The sequence below is a fragment of the Syngnathus floridae genome, unplaced genomic scaffold (genome assembly GCF_059516105.1).
Source record: "Syngnathus floridae isolate MCC-2025c unplaced genomic scaffold, RoL_Sflo_1.0 HiC_scaffold_42, whole genome shotgun sequence".
NCBI lineage: Eukaryota > Metazoa > Chordata > Actinopteri > Syngnathiformes > Syngnathidae > Syngnathus > Syngnathus floridae.
In genome coordinates, this window is record NW_028284071.1 from 339,452 (window position 1) to 351,909 (window position 12,458).

The following is a 12,458-nucleotide window of genomic DNA, read 5'->3' on the forward strand; positions in this document are numbered from 1 at the left end:
GGACTACGACGCCGAGAAGGAGATCAAGGTGGCGCCCCTTCCCGCAACCCCCGGCCGGGTCGCAGCCTCCCCGTTCTCACCCAGCCTCGGGTGTTCTCTGGTCTGAAAGGAGGAGGAGGAGCCTCCCTCCTCCTCCTTTCAGACCAGAGAAAAGCTGATGGTAGAAATGGGTCACTATCAAAGCAGAGTAGCAGATCTGGAGTCAGCGCTGAAGCAACAAGGACAGGTAAGCTCATCAATGAGCACACCTTTTTCTCAGACAAAATAGCTACATTCTTCAGTCACTCATCCGTCTGGCATTACTGGACCAACCCCCCCCCCCCCCCCCCCCCCCCCCGAACGTGGCTGGGAAAATGCGGAGAAAAGCAAATGTCATTTTCCAGTCAACCAAAGAATTTGTGGATGAAAATGACACAACATTCCAAAGCTGTCCACGCGTTTGTCTCTTCTAGAATGTCAAGTGGGTGGAGGAGAAGCAGCTGCTGCGTCAGAGCAATCAGCAGTTGGCCGAAAAGGTGACGGAAAGAAAGGCGCTGGGCGGAGTCGCTTGGCGTCACACCTGTCGGGAAGCCCCGCAGATGAGGTCTGACTGTCTTTTCAGGTCAGGCGGATGGAGGCGGAAGAAGCGCGTCTGAAAGAGCACATCCAGGATATCCGAGACCAAAACGAACTGCTTGAGTTCCGCATCCTGGAGCTGGAGGTGGGAAGACTCGCACAAGCGTGTTGAGGCCAGAGATGTGACGGACGGACGGACAGACGGACGGACGGATGCATGCCTCTGCCTTTCAGGAGAGGGAGTGGCGCTCCCCCGTCTTGAAGTTTCTGCAAGTCCGTTTCCCAGACGGCCTCAGCCCTTTGCAGATCTACTGCGAGGCCGAGGGCGTGAGCGTACGTAAGGCGTCCCTCGCAACCCTAACCTTAACCCGAGGTCCCAGAACACCTTACATTGCTCCTTGCGCCTTTCCCCCGGACATCGTCATCAGTGATCTGATGAAGAAGCTGGACATCCTGGGCTATAACGCCGTAAGTGTATGTCGAACTCCTTATGTTCGCACTCCACGAGACTCGGCGGCTCAAATGTGACTTTTGGAAGGCTTTGCGCTGAAAGAAGCTTGTTGACGCTGTGCCTTTGGGCTCTTGCAGAATCTCACCAACGAGGAGCAGGTGGTCGTGATTCACGCCAGGACCCTTCTCACCCTAGCCGAGAAGGTAACGCGCACGTCCACGCACGCTCTCGCATTCTGCTTATGTGACAGCAGCCTTTCCTCAGTGGTTAGAATACATCAAAGTGACCAAGTCAGCACTTCAACAGAAGATGTTGGACATTGAAAGTGAGAAGGTAGACAGACACGCGACATCAGCCAAGGGGAACTCCGGCAATGTGCCCCAACAATTCTGACCTTGAGCTGTGCTAGGATATGTTCTGCAAGCAGAAGGGCTACCTGGATGAAGAGTTGGACTTCAGGAAGTGTTCCATGGACCAGGCTCATAAGGTAAGCCGCCCTCAAATCTCCCGCCGGACCACTGATGGACGAGGATTGCGGCCCAGAGGATCCTGGAGCTGGAGGCCATGTTGTACGAGGCGCTACCGCAGCGGGACTGCCCCGCCACGGACGGCGAAAAAGCCAGCCACGCTGGCGTGAATGACGTGCTGACGGCGGATCAGAGAGAAGAGCTTAGGAGCGCCGTGGACCAATGGAAGCGAGCCCTGATGTGCGAGTTGAGGGAGCGCGACGCTTGCATCCTCCAAGAGAGAATGGATCTGCTGCACAGCGCGCAACAGGTAAGGGCCCAAAGCCAGCCCGGCACTTACTTGCACGCTTACTGGCTTTTGAATGCCACTTTCCATTTGTCCGTCCTAGAGGAACAAAGAGCTGAAAGAATTCATCGAAGCTCAGAAGAGACAAATCAAACAATTGGAGGAGAAGTTTCTGTTTCTCTTTCTATTCTTCTCCTTGGCCTTCATTCTGTGGCCCTAACACCAGCTGGTGAGTGAGCTCCAGCGGCACCGCACTCGACACCTCCGATACACTGCCAGCCGGTCTCAGACGTTGGCAGACGCTCCGATGCCAACGTATACCCCCCGCCACGGTGACAGAGGCACCGCGTCACACCGGCGCTCATCCAATCAGAAGGCAGGAAAAGCAAATTCACATGCAGGGCACTTTTGAACCAGAAGAGAGCGCCACAAAAAACGGTTGTTGCCCCAAACGCGCACTAAAAAGGGTCAGAATAACAAGAGTCCCACTGGCCAGCCGGGGCCACCCGTCCAGCTGTTTCTTCAGGGGGGAAAAAAATTGGAGTCACCGGTGAGTACATTTTGCATTTAGCTCTGCTTTTCTGCTTCTGTCTTCAAGTGTGTGGCATCCTGCGATCAAAGAGTCAGCCAACCCCAAAGCGGTTGACCTCAACGTCCCACCACCATGCCTACCAGAGCAGGTGACGTGATGCTTTGGACATCCTTCCGTCTCAGATGCCCAAAAGTACTCTTTGCCACATCTGCGGCAATACGGTGTCTTTTCAAAGGTGCAAATAAATCCAGCGTGGGCGGAACACGCACGTCTTCGGTTTTTCCCGCTTTGTTTGTGTGACAGCTGTTGTGAAAATTTTATACAAATAAAGTTGTATAGTACAGGTTTGGCCAAGCCGCAACTCCCGAACCGCATGCGGCTCTTTTATGTTCATATCAACATTTGTGTGTGTGTGTGTGTGTGTGGGGGGGGGGGGGGGGGGGGGGGGGTTGTGCGTGTTGGCTTCACTTGAGTTCAATTTGGTATTTTGGTCAAAAGCGCATGTGGTGAAATTCCACAAAGTAGGATGGGCAAACACATTTCTTTAAACTATGAGTGTCAATTGGGCTCTCGAAATGGCAGGGAAAAGATGCACAGCAAAACGAAAATACGTAGATGAACACAGGACGTTTTAATCAGAGTGGGAAAGTTTCTATTTTTTGTTGAACGTGATGGCAAACCATTCTGCCTGATATGTCAGACCTCAGCGCATTTCAAAGATTCAAATCTTCAGCGCCATGCACTTGAGCTCACTCCATGCTAACATTGATCAGGCGTCGAACCCGCATCATCATGCTTAAGAGGTGGCCATGCTAACCAGTGCGCCATTATGTCAACGCATAATAACTAAGTCTACTGGTCAAAACAGCGGTTACTATATGACGTCGCTACGTCGTGGTCACGTGACGCAGACAAGACGTCAATGGACGTGGGCAGAGTTAACTTGTTTAAAAGGGAGTAGGCAGAAGAAATATTTAATTTATTTAAATCTATTTTGAGTGCACACCATTATGCCAATGCATAACAACTGTAAATCTACTAAACAAAACAGCGGTTGCTATATGACATCTGCCACGTCGTGGTCACGTGACATACGTGACGTCGATGGGCGTAACTTTCGCCGGAATTCAAATCCGCGGGGAGAGTTAACTTGTTTAAAAGAGAGTGGGCAGAAGAATTATTTAATTTATTTAAATCTATTTGGTGTGTGCGCCATTATGTCAATGCATAACAACTGTAAGTCTACTAAACAAAACAGCGGTTGCTATTTGACGTCTGCCACGTCGTGGTCACGTGACGCGGACGTGACGTCGACGCCTACTTTACATCCCACCGATCACAGGACTCCTCGGCTGCATAACCGTGCCCCCTTCCCAACCAATCGGATTTGCTATACGCGAAAACGACGCCAATGGAAAGAGCTTCCGCCCAAATTTAAATCCGTGGGCGTGGCTCGCAGCAGGAAGTAGGAAAATGGCGGCGATGTTGACAAAGACACAGCGGATGGTAACATACGACTAACAAGAGAAATATTTTTATTTTCTGCTTGCAACTGGACCGTCCAGAGCGTACACGGTAAGTACAACTCATCGTTTTTAAAAAGAAGTACTTTTGTTGCCCTGAAAAGCGAGTGAGCGTGGCGTTTGTGGGGGACGTCGAATTTCGACGATTCTTTCTGGTCAACGGTTGTAAATGATTGTGTTGATTAAAAAAGAAAACTTGATGTAACTCTACTTTTAACTGCCGTTTCAGATAGATTTGGAATTGCATCACATCCAATTTTGCCTAGAGCGTACACGGTAAGTAACACTCGTTGTGTTTAAGGAGATTTACGTTTGTAATAGCAGAAGTGTAGCCGCGTTGCGTTGTACGTGTGAATGTTGGTCCGGGCGAAATGTTAATGTTTAATTTCATTCCTTTAGGTTCCACGGTGTTTGTTGGCTGCAAGTTTTCCACTGCAAGAAGAGGCTCATATCATTGACCAGGAGCGAGCTACAATGGTGAGTAGCCATAACATTTATGTTAAACACTTCCTATTTCATGTCTAACAGTACTTGATTTAACAAATAACCATAAATAAATACAGTGTGGGCACTGAAGTTAACATATGTGATTATACTGCCTAATCTGTCACCGAGTAGATTGTTGCAAAGTAATATAAGATCCAAAGTTGTAATTCAGAATAGTTTTCAAAAGAAGGCCATTAGAATTATATACAAGTCTGATTACCCCGAACAAGCTATTAATTAAATCACAAATTCTTCAATTCAAAGATTTGGTAGATTATCAGACAAATAATGTCTAACAGTAATTGATTTAACACATCACGATAAGTAGATTGAGTGTGGGCACTCTCAAGTTAACCTATGTGATTATACTGCCTAATCTGTTACAGAGTATGTTGTTGCCAAGTAATGTAGAATAGATCCAAAGTAGTAATCCAGAATAGTTTTGAAGAGGCCATTAGAATGATAAACAAATCTGATTACCTTGAACATAATAACAAGCTAAGTGTTTAATATGTCCTATGAAGTCAAAATTGGGCACCATCATGTGGTGAAATTTGGAATTGCATCACATCCAATTTTGCCTGGGAACAAACAGATTACATAAATCTTAGTTTTGAATAAGCCACTCCTTCTCAAACAAGTAAACTCTGCCCATTTTGCGCAGTAGATGTTCTGTTAATATCTAGTATTTATACAAAGTCATAATTTAAATTGCTTTCAACCTTCATTCATCGGTTCAACCAACATTACTCGCTCTTCTTACCAACTTGTATTGATTTAACTAAGCGTTTAATACTTCCTATCAGGTCTCAAATCGAGATTTGGCAAAATACAATTTCAGCAAATCCAATTTTGCCAGGGAACAAAAATAGATTAAATAAACTAAATAAGTCCTCTTCCCATTAAATAAATCAGAAAAGTCTGTCTTGTAACCAGTCCTCTTCAAACAAGTAAAGTCTGCCCATTTTGTGCCGTAGATTTTGTGTCTATGCCTAGTATTTAAACAAAATCATAATTTAAACGACTTCTTTCCTTCATTCACTTTGGAAATTTGGAATTGCAGCAAATCGAATTTTGGCAGGGAACAAAAATAGATCAATTAAACTAAATAAGTCTTCTTCCCATTAAATAAATTAAAAAAGTCTGTCTTGTAACCAGTCCTTTTCAAACAAGTAAAGTCTGCCCATTTTGTGCCGTCGATTTTGTGTTAATGCCTAGTATTTATACAAAATCATAATTTAAAGGACTTCATTCCTTCATTCACTTTGGAAATTTGGAATTGCAGCACATCAAATTTTGCCTGGGAAGAAAAGTAGATTAAATAAATTTAATAAGTCTTACTACTTCCCATTAAATAAATTAAATACGTCTTACTTGTTCCCACTCCTTTTCAAAACAGTAGTTTAAAACGAGGGCCCTTCACTCAATCTTTAACCCCAACCCCGCACGTTGTGTTGTATCTGTGAATGTTGGTTGTGGCCAAATGATAGTTTTCTTTCATTCGTTTAGGTTCCAAGAAAACTTGATGTAACTCTACTTTTAACTGCCGTTTCAGATAAGCGGGTATTACGTCGCAGTCAAATGCCGCGGATATGACGTAATTGCCCGAACCTCCGCCAAAATTCAAATCTGTTGGCGCGATGGCCGTGAGCCACTGAGCAGCGACGATTATCAACAGAAATATCTTTATTTTCTGCTTGCAACTGGACCGTCTAGAGCGTACACGGTAAGTAACACTCATTGTGTTTAAGGAGATTTACGTTTGTAATAGCAGAAGTGTAGCCGCGTTGCGTTGTACGTGTGAAAATTGGTCGAGGCGAAATGTTAATGTTTAATTTCATTCCTTTAGGTTCCACGGTGTTTGTTGGCTGCAAGTTTTCCACTGCAAGAAGAGGCTCGTATCATTGACCAGGAGCGAGCTACAATGGTGAGTAGCCATAACATTTATGTTAAACACTTCCTATTTCATGTCTAACAGTACTTGATTTAACAAATAACCATAAATAAATACAGTGTGGGCACTGAAGTTAACATATGTGATTATACTGCCTAATCTGTCACGGAGTAGATTGTTGCAAAGTAATATAAGATCCAAAGTTGTAATTCAGAATAGTTTTCAAAAGAAGGCCATTAGAATTATATACAAGTCTGATTACCCTGAACAAGCTATTAATTAAATCACAAATTCTTCAATTCAAAGATTTGGTAGATTATCAGACAAATAATGTCTAACAGTAATTGATTTAACACATCACGATAAGTAGATTGAGTGTGGGCACTCTCAAGTTAACATATGTGATTATACTGCCTAATCTGTTACAGAGTATGTTGTTGCCAAGTAATGTAGAATAGATCCAAAGTAGTAATCCAGAATAGTTTTGAAGAGGCCATTAGAATGATAAACAAATCTGATTACCTTGAACATAATAACAAGCTAAGTGTTTAATATGTCCTATGAAGTCAAAATTGGGCACCATCATGTGGTGAAATTTGGAATTGCATCACATCCAATTTTGCCTGGGAACAAACAGATTACATAAATCTTAGTTTTGAATAAGCCACTCCTTCTCAAAGAAGTAAACTCTGCCCATTTTGCGCAGTAGATGTTCTGTTAATATCTAGTATTTATACAAAGTCATAATTTAAATTGCTTTCAACCTTCATTCATCGGTTCAACCAACATTACTCGCTCTTATTACCAACTTGTATTGATTTAACTAAGCGTTTAATACTTCCTATCAGGTCTCAAATCGAGATTTGGCAAAATACAATTTCAGCAAATCCAATTTTGCCAGGGAACAAAAATAGATTAAATAAACTAAATAAGTCCTCTTCCCATTAAATAAATCAGAAAAGTCTGTCTTGTAACCAGTCCTCTTCAAACAAGTAAAGTCTGCCCATTTTGTGCCGTAGATTTTGTGTCTATGCCTAGTATTTAAACAAAATCATAATTTAAACGACTTCTTTCCTTCATTCACTTTGGAAATTTGGAATTGCAGCAAATCGAATTTTGGCAGGGAACAAAAATAGATCAATTAAACTAAATAAGTCTTCTTCCCATTAAATAAATTAAAAAAGTCTGTCTTGTAACCAGTCCTTTTCAAACAAGTAAAGTCTGCCCATTTTGTGCCGTCGATTTTGTGTTAATGCCTAGTATTTATACAAAATCATAATTTAAAGGACTTCATTCCTTCATTCACTTTGGAAATTTGGAATTGCAGCACATCAAATTTTGCCTGGGAAGAAAAGTAGATTAAATAAATTTAATAAGTCTTACTACTTCCCATTAAATAAATTAAATACGTCTTACTTGTTCCCACTCCTTTTCAAAACAGTAGTTTAAAACGAGGGCCCTTCACTCAATCTTTAACCCCAACCCCGCACGTTGTGTTGTATCTGTGAATGTTGGTTGTGGCCAAATGATAGTTTTCTTTCATTCGTTTAGGTTCCAAGAAAACTTGATGTAACTCTACTTTTAACTGCCGTTTCAGATAAGCGGGTATTACGTCGCAGTCATGTGCCGTGGATATGACGTAATTGCCCGAACCTCCGCCAAAATTCAAATCTGTTGGCGCGATGGCCGTGAGCCACTGAGCAGCGACGATTATCAACAGAAATATCTTTATTTTCTGCTTGCAACTGGACCGTCTAGAGCGTACACGGTAAGTAACACTCATTGTGTTTAAGGAGATTTACGTTTGTAATAGCAGAAGTGTAGCCGCGTTGCGTTGTACGTGTGAAAATTGGTCGAGGCGAAATGTTAATGTTTAATTTCATTCCTTTAGGTTCCACGGTGTTTGTTGGCTGCAAGTTTTCCACTGCAAGAAGAGGCTCGTATCATTGACCAGGAGCGAGCTACAATGGTGAGTAGCCATAACATTTATGTTAAACACTTCCTATTTCATGTCTAACAGTACTTGATTTAACAAATAACCATAAATAAATACAGTGTGGGCACTGAAGTTAACATATGTGATTATACTGCCTAATCTGTCACGGAGTAGATTGTTGCAAAGTAATATAAGATCCAAAGTTGTAATTCAGAATAGTTTTCAAAAGAAGGCCATTAGAATTATATACAAGTCTGATTACCCTTAACATAACAACAAGCTATTAATTAAATCACAAATTCTTCAATTCAAAGATTTGGTAGATTATCAGACAAATAATGTCTAACAGTAATTGATTTAACACATCACGATAAGTAGATTGAGTGTGGGCACTCTCAAGTTAACAGATATGATTATACTGCCTAATCTGTTACAGAGTATGTTGTTGCCAAGTAATGTAGAATAGATCCAAAGTAGTAATCCAGAATAGTTTTGAAGAGGCCATTAGAATAATAAACAAATCTGATTACCTTGAACATAATAACAAGCTAAGTGTTTAATATGTCCTATGAAGTCAAAATTGGGCACCATCATGTGGTGAAATTTGGAATTGCATCACATCCAATTTTGCCTGGGAACAAACAGATTAAATAAATCTTAGTTTTGAATAAGCCACTCCTTCTCAAACAAGTAAACTCTGCCCATTTCGCGCAGTAGATGTTCTGTTAATATCTAGTATTTATACAAAGTCATAATTTAAATTGCTTTCAACCTTCATTCATCGGTTCAACCAACATTACTCGCTCTTATTACCAACTTGTATTGATTTAACTAAGCGTTTAATACTTCCTATCAGGTCTCAAGGCAAGATTTGGCAAAATACAATTTCAGCAAATCCAATTTTGCCAGGGAACAAAAATAGATTAAATAAACTAAATAAGTCTTCTTCCCATTAAATAAATCAGAAAAGTCTGTCTTGTAACCAGTCCTCTTCAAACAAGTAAAGTCTGCCCATTTTGTGCCGTAGATTTTGTGTCTATGCCTAGTATTTAAACAAAATCATAATTTAAACGACTTCTTTCCTTCATTCACTTTGGAAATTTGGAATTGCAGCAAATCGAATTTTGCCAGGGAACAAAAATAGATCAATTAAACTAAATAAGTCTTCTTCCCATTAAATAAATTAAAAAAGTCTGTCTTGTAACCAGTCCTTTTCAAACAAGTAAAGTCTGCCCATTTTGTGCCGTCGATTTTGTGTTAATGCCTAGTATTTATACAAAATCATAATTTAAAGGACTTCATTCCTTCATTCACTTTGGAAATTTGGAATTGCAGCACATCAAATTTTGCCTGGGAAGAAAAGTAGATTAAATAAATTTAATAAGTCTTACTACTTCCCATTAAATAAATTAAATACGTCTTACTTGTTCCCACTCCTTTACAAAAAAGTAGTTTAAAACGAGGTCCCTTCACTCAACCTTTAACCCTATTTATTCACCTTCTAGGCTAAGTGTTAAAGGCTAAGTGTTAAAGGCTAAGTGTTAAAGGCTAAGTGTTAGAGGCTAAGTGCCAGAGGCTAGGCGCCAGAGGCGAGTTTTTGTGGGCTGAAGTTTTAGTGGGGTTAGTGTGAATACAATCCAAAAGAATACAACAGAATACAATACAATAGAATATAATACATAGATTAAATTCAATAGCTCTTACTACTTCCCATTAAATAAATTAAATACGTCTTACTTGTTCCCAATCCTTTTCAAAAAAGTAGTTTAAAACGAGGGCCCTTCACTCAACCTTTAACCTCAACCCCGCACGTCACATTGTGTTGTATCTGTGAATGTTGGTTGTGGCCAAATGATAGTTTTCTTTCATTCGTTTAGGTTCCACGGTGTTTGTTGGCTATGTTTTCCACTGTCAGAAGGATGAAAATACAAAGTACAACGCTTGGACGTGGGCGAAGACGTCACCGGTGAGTCCTTCCTTCCTATTTATTTACCTTCTAGATGCTAGAGGCTAAGTGTTAGAGGCTAAGTGTTAGAGGCTAAGTGTTAAACACAATACGAACAACACAACGATACTGCACTGAACAACACGATACCGCACTGAGAAACACGATACCGCACTGAACAACACGATACCGCACTGAACAACACCATGCCGCACTGAACACCATGCCACACTGAACAACACCATCCCGCACTGAACAACACCATGCCGCACTAAACAACACCATGCCGCACTGAACAACACCATGCCTCACTGAACGACACCATGCCGCACTGAAAGACACCATGCCGCACTGAACGACACCATGCCGCACTGAAAGACACCATCCCGCACTGAACACCATGCCGCACTGAACAACACCATCCTGCACTGAACAACACCATCCCGCACTGAACAACACCATGCCGCACTGAACAACATTATGCCGCACTGAACATTATGCCGCACTGAACAACACCATGCCGCACTGAACAACACCATGCCGCACTGAACAACATTATGCCGCACTGAACAACACCATGCCGCACTGAACAACACCATGCCGCACTGAACAACACCATGCCGCACTGAACAACATTATGCCGCACTGAACAACACCATGCCGCACTGAACAACACCATCCTGCACTGAACAACACCATTCCGCATTGAACACCATGCCGCACTGAACAACACCATCCCGCACTGAACAACACCATCCCGCACTGAACAACACCATGCCGCACTGAACAACATTATGCCGCACTGAACAACATTATGCCGCACTGAACAACACCATGCCGCACTGAACAACACCATGCCGCACTGAACAACACCATGCCGCACTGAACAACATTATAACGCACTGAACAACACCATCCCGCACTGAACAACACCATGCCGCACTAAACAACATTATGCCGCACTGAACAACATTATGCCGAAATGAACAACACCATGCCGCACTGAACAACACCATGCCGCACTGAACAACACCATCCTGCACTGAACAACACCATCCCGCACTGAACAACACCATGCCGCACTGAACAACACCATGCCGCACTGAACAACACCATGCCGCAATGAACAACACCATCCCGCACTGAACAACATTATGCCGCACTGAACAACATTATGCCGCACTGAACAACACCATGCCGCACTGAACAACACCATGCCGCACTGAACAACACCATCCTGCACTGAACAACACCATCCCGCACTGAACAACACCATGCCGCACTGAACAACATTATGGCGCACTGAACAACATTATGCCGCACTGAACAACACCATGCCGCACTGAACAACACCATGCCGCACTGAACAACACCATGCCGCAATGAACAACACCATCCCGCACTGAACAACACCATGCCGCACTGAGCAACACCATGCCGCACTGAACAACACCATCCTGCACTGAACAACACCATGCCGCACTGAACAACACCATTCCGCACTGAACAACACCATGCCGCACTGAACAACATTACGCTGCACTGAACAACACCATGCCGCACTGAACAACACCATGCCGCACTGAACAACACCATGCCGCATTGAACAACACCATGCCGCATTGAACAACACCATGCCGCACTGAACAACACCATCCTGCACTGAACAACACCATGCCGCATTGAACAACACCATGCCGCACTGAACAACACCATCCTGCACTGAACAACACCATCCCGCACTGAACAACACCATCCCGCATTGAACAACACCATCCTGCACTGAACAACACCATGCCGCACTGAACAACACCATGCCGCACTGAACAACACCATTCCGCACTGAACAACACCATGCCGCACTGAACAACACCATCCTGCACTGAACAACACCATCCCGCACTGAACAACACCATGCCGCATTGAACAACACCATCCTGCACTGAACAACACCATCCTGCACTGAACAACACCATGCCGCACTGAACAACACCATGCCGCACTGAACAACACCATGCCGCACTGAACAACACCATGCCGCACTGAACAACATTATGCCGCACTGAACAACATTATGTCGCACTGAACAACACCATGCCGCACTGAACAACACCATGCCGCACTGAACAACATTATGCCGCACTGAAAAACACCATGCCGCACTGAACAACACCATCCCGCACTGAACAACACCATGCCGCATTGAACAACACCATGCCGCACTGAACAACACCATGCTGCACTGAACAACATTATGCTGCACTGAACAACACGATCCTGCATTGAACAACACCATGCCGCACTGAACAACACCATCCTGCACTGAACAACACCATCCTGCACTGAACAACACCACCCCGCACTGAACAACACGATCCCGCAT

The 12,458-nt window shown here is 43.3% G+C and overlaps 1 protein-coding gene and 1 long non-coding RNA gene across 2 annotated transcripts; both read left to right on the forward strand.

Annotated features, from left to right (window-relative positions):
- The first annotated feature begins 324 nt into the window (after positions 1-324).
- Positions 325-1,017, forward strand: LOC148378480 (uncharacterized). Its single transcript, XR_015855854.1, has 3 exons — positions 325-515; positions 602-700; positions 790-1,017. It is a non-coding gene; the product is annotated as an uncharacterized LOC148378480 (long non-coding RNA).
- A 132-nt stretch (positions 1,018-1,149) lies between these two features.
- On the forward strand, positions 1,150-5,826 carry LOC148378481 (janus kinase and microtubule-interacting protein 3-like). Its single transcript, XM_088367879.1, has 5 exons — positions 1,150-1,209; positions 1,271-1,339; positions 1,416-1,493; positions 1,550-1,783; positions 5,818-5,826. Exons 2-5 carry the CDS (start codon positions 1,316-1,318, stop codon positions 5,824-5,826), a joined length of 345 nt encoding a protein of 114 aa, XP_088224005.1. The 5' UTR covers positions 1,150-1,209; positions 1,271-1,315.
- The last annotated feature ends 6,632 nt before the right edge of the window (positions 5,827-12,458 follow it).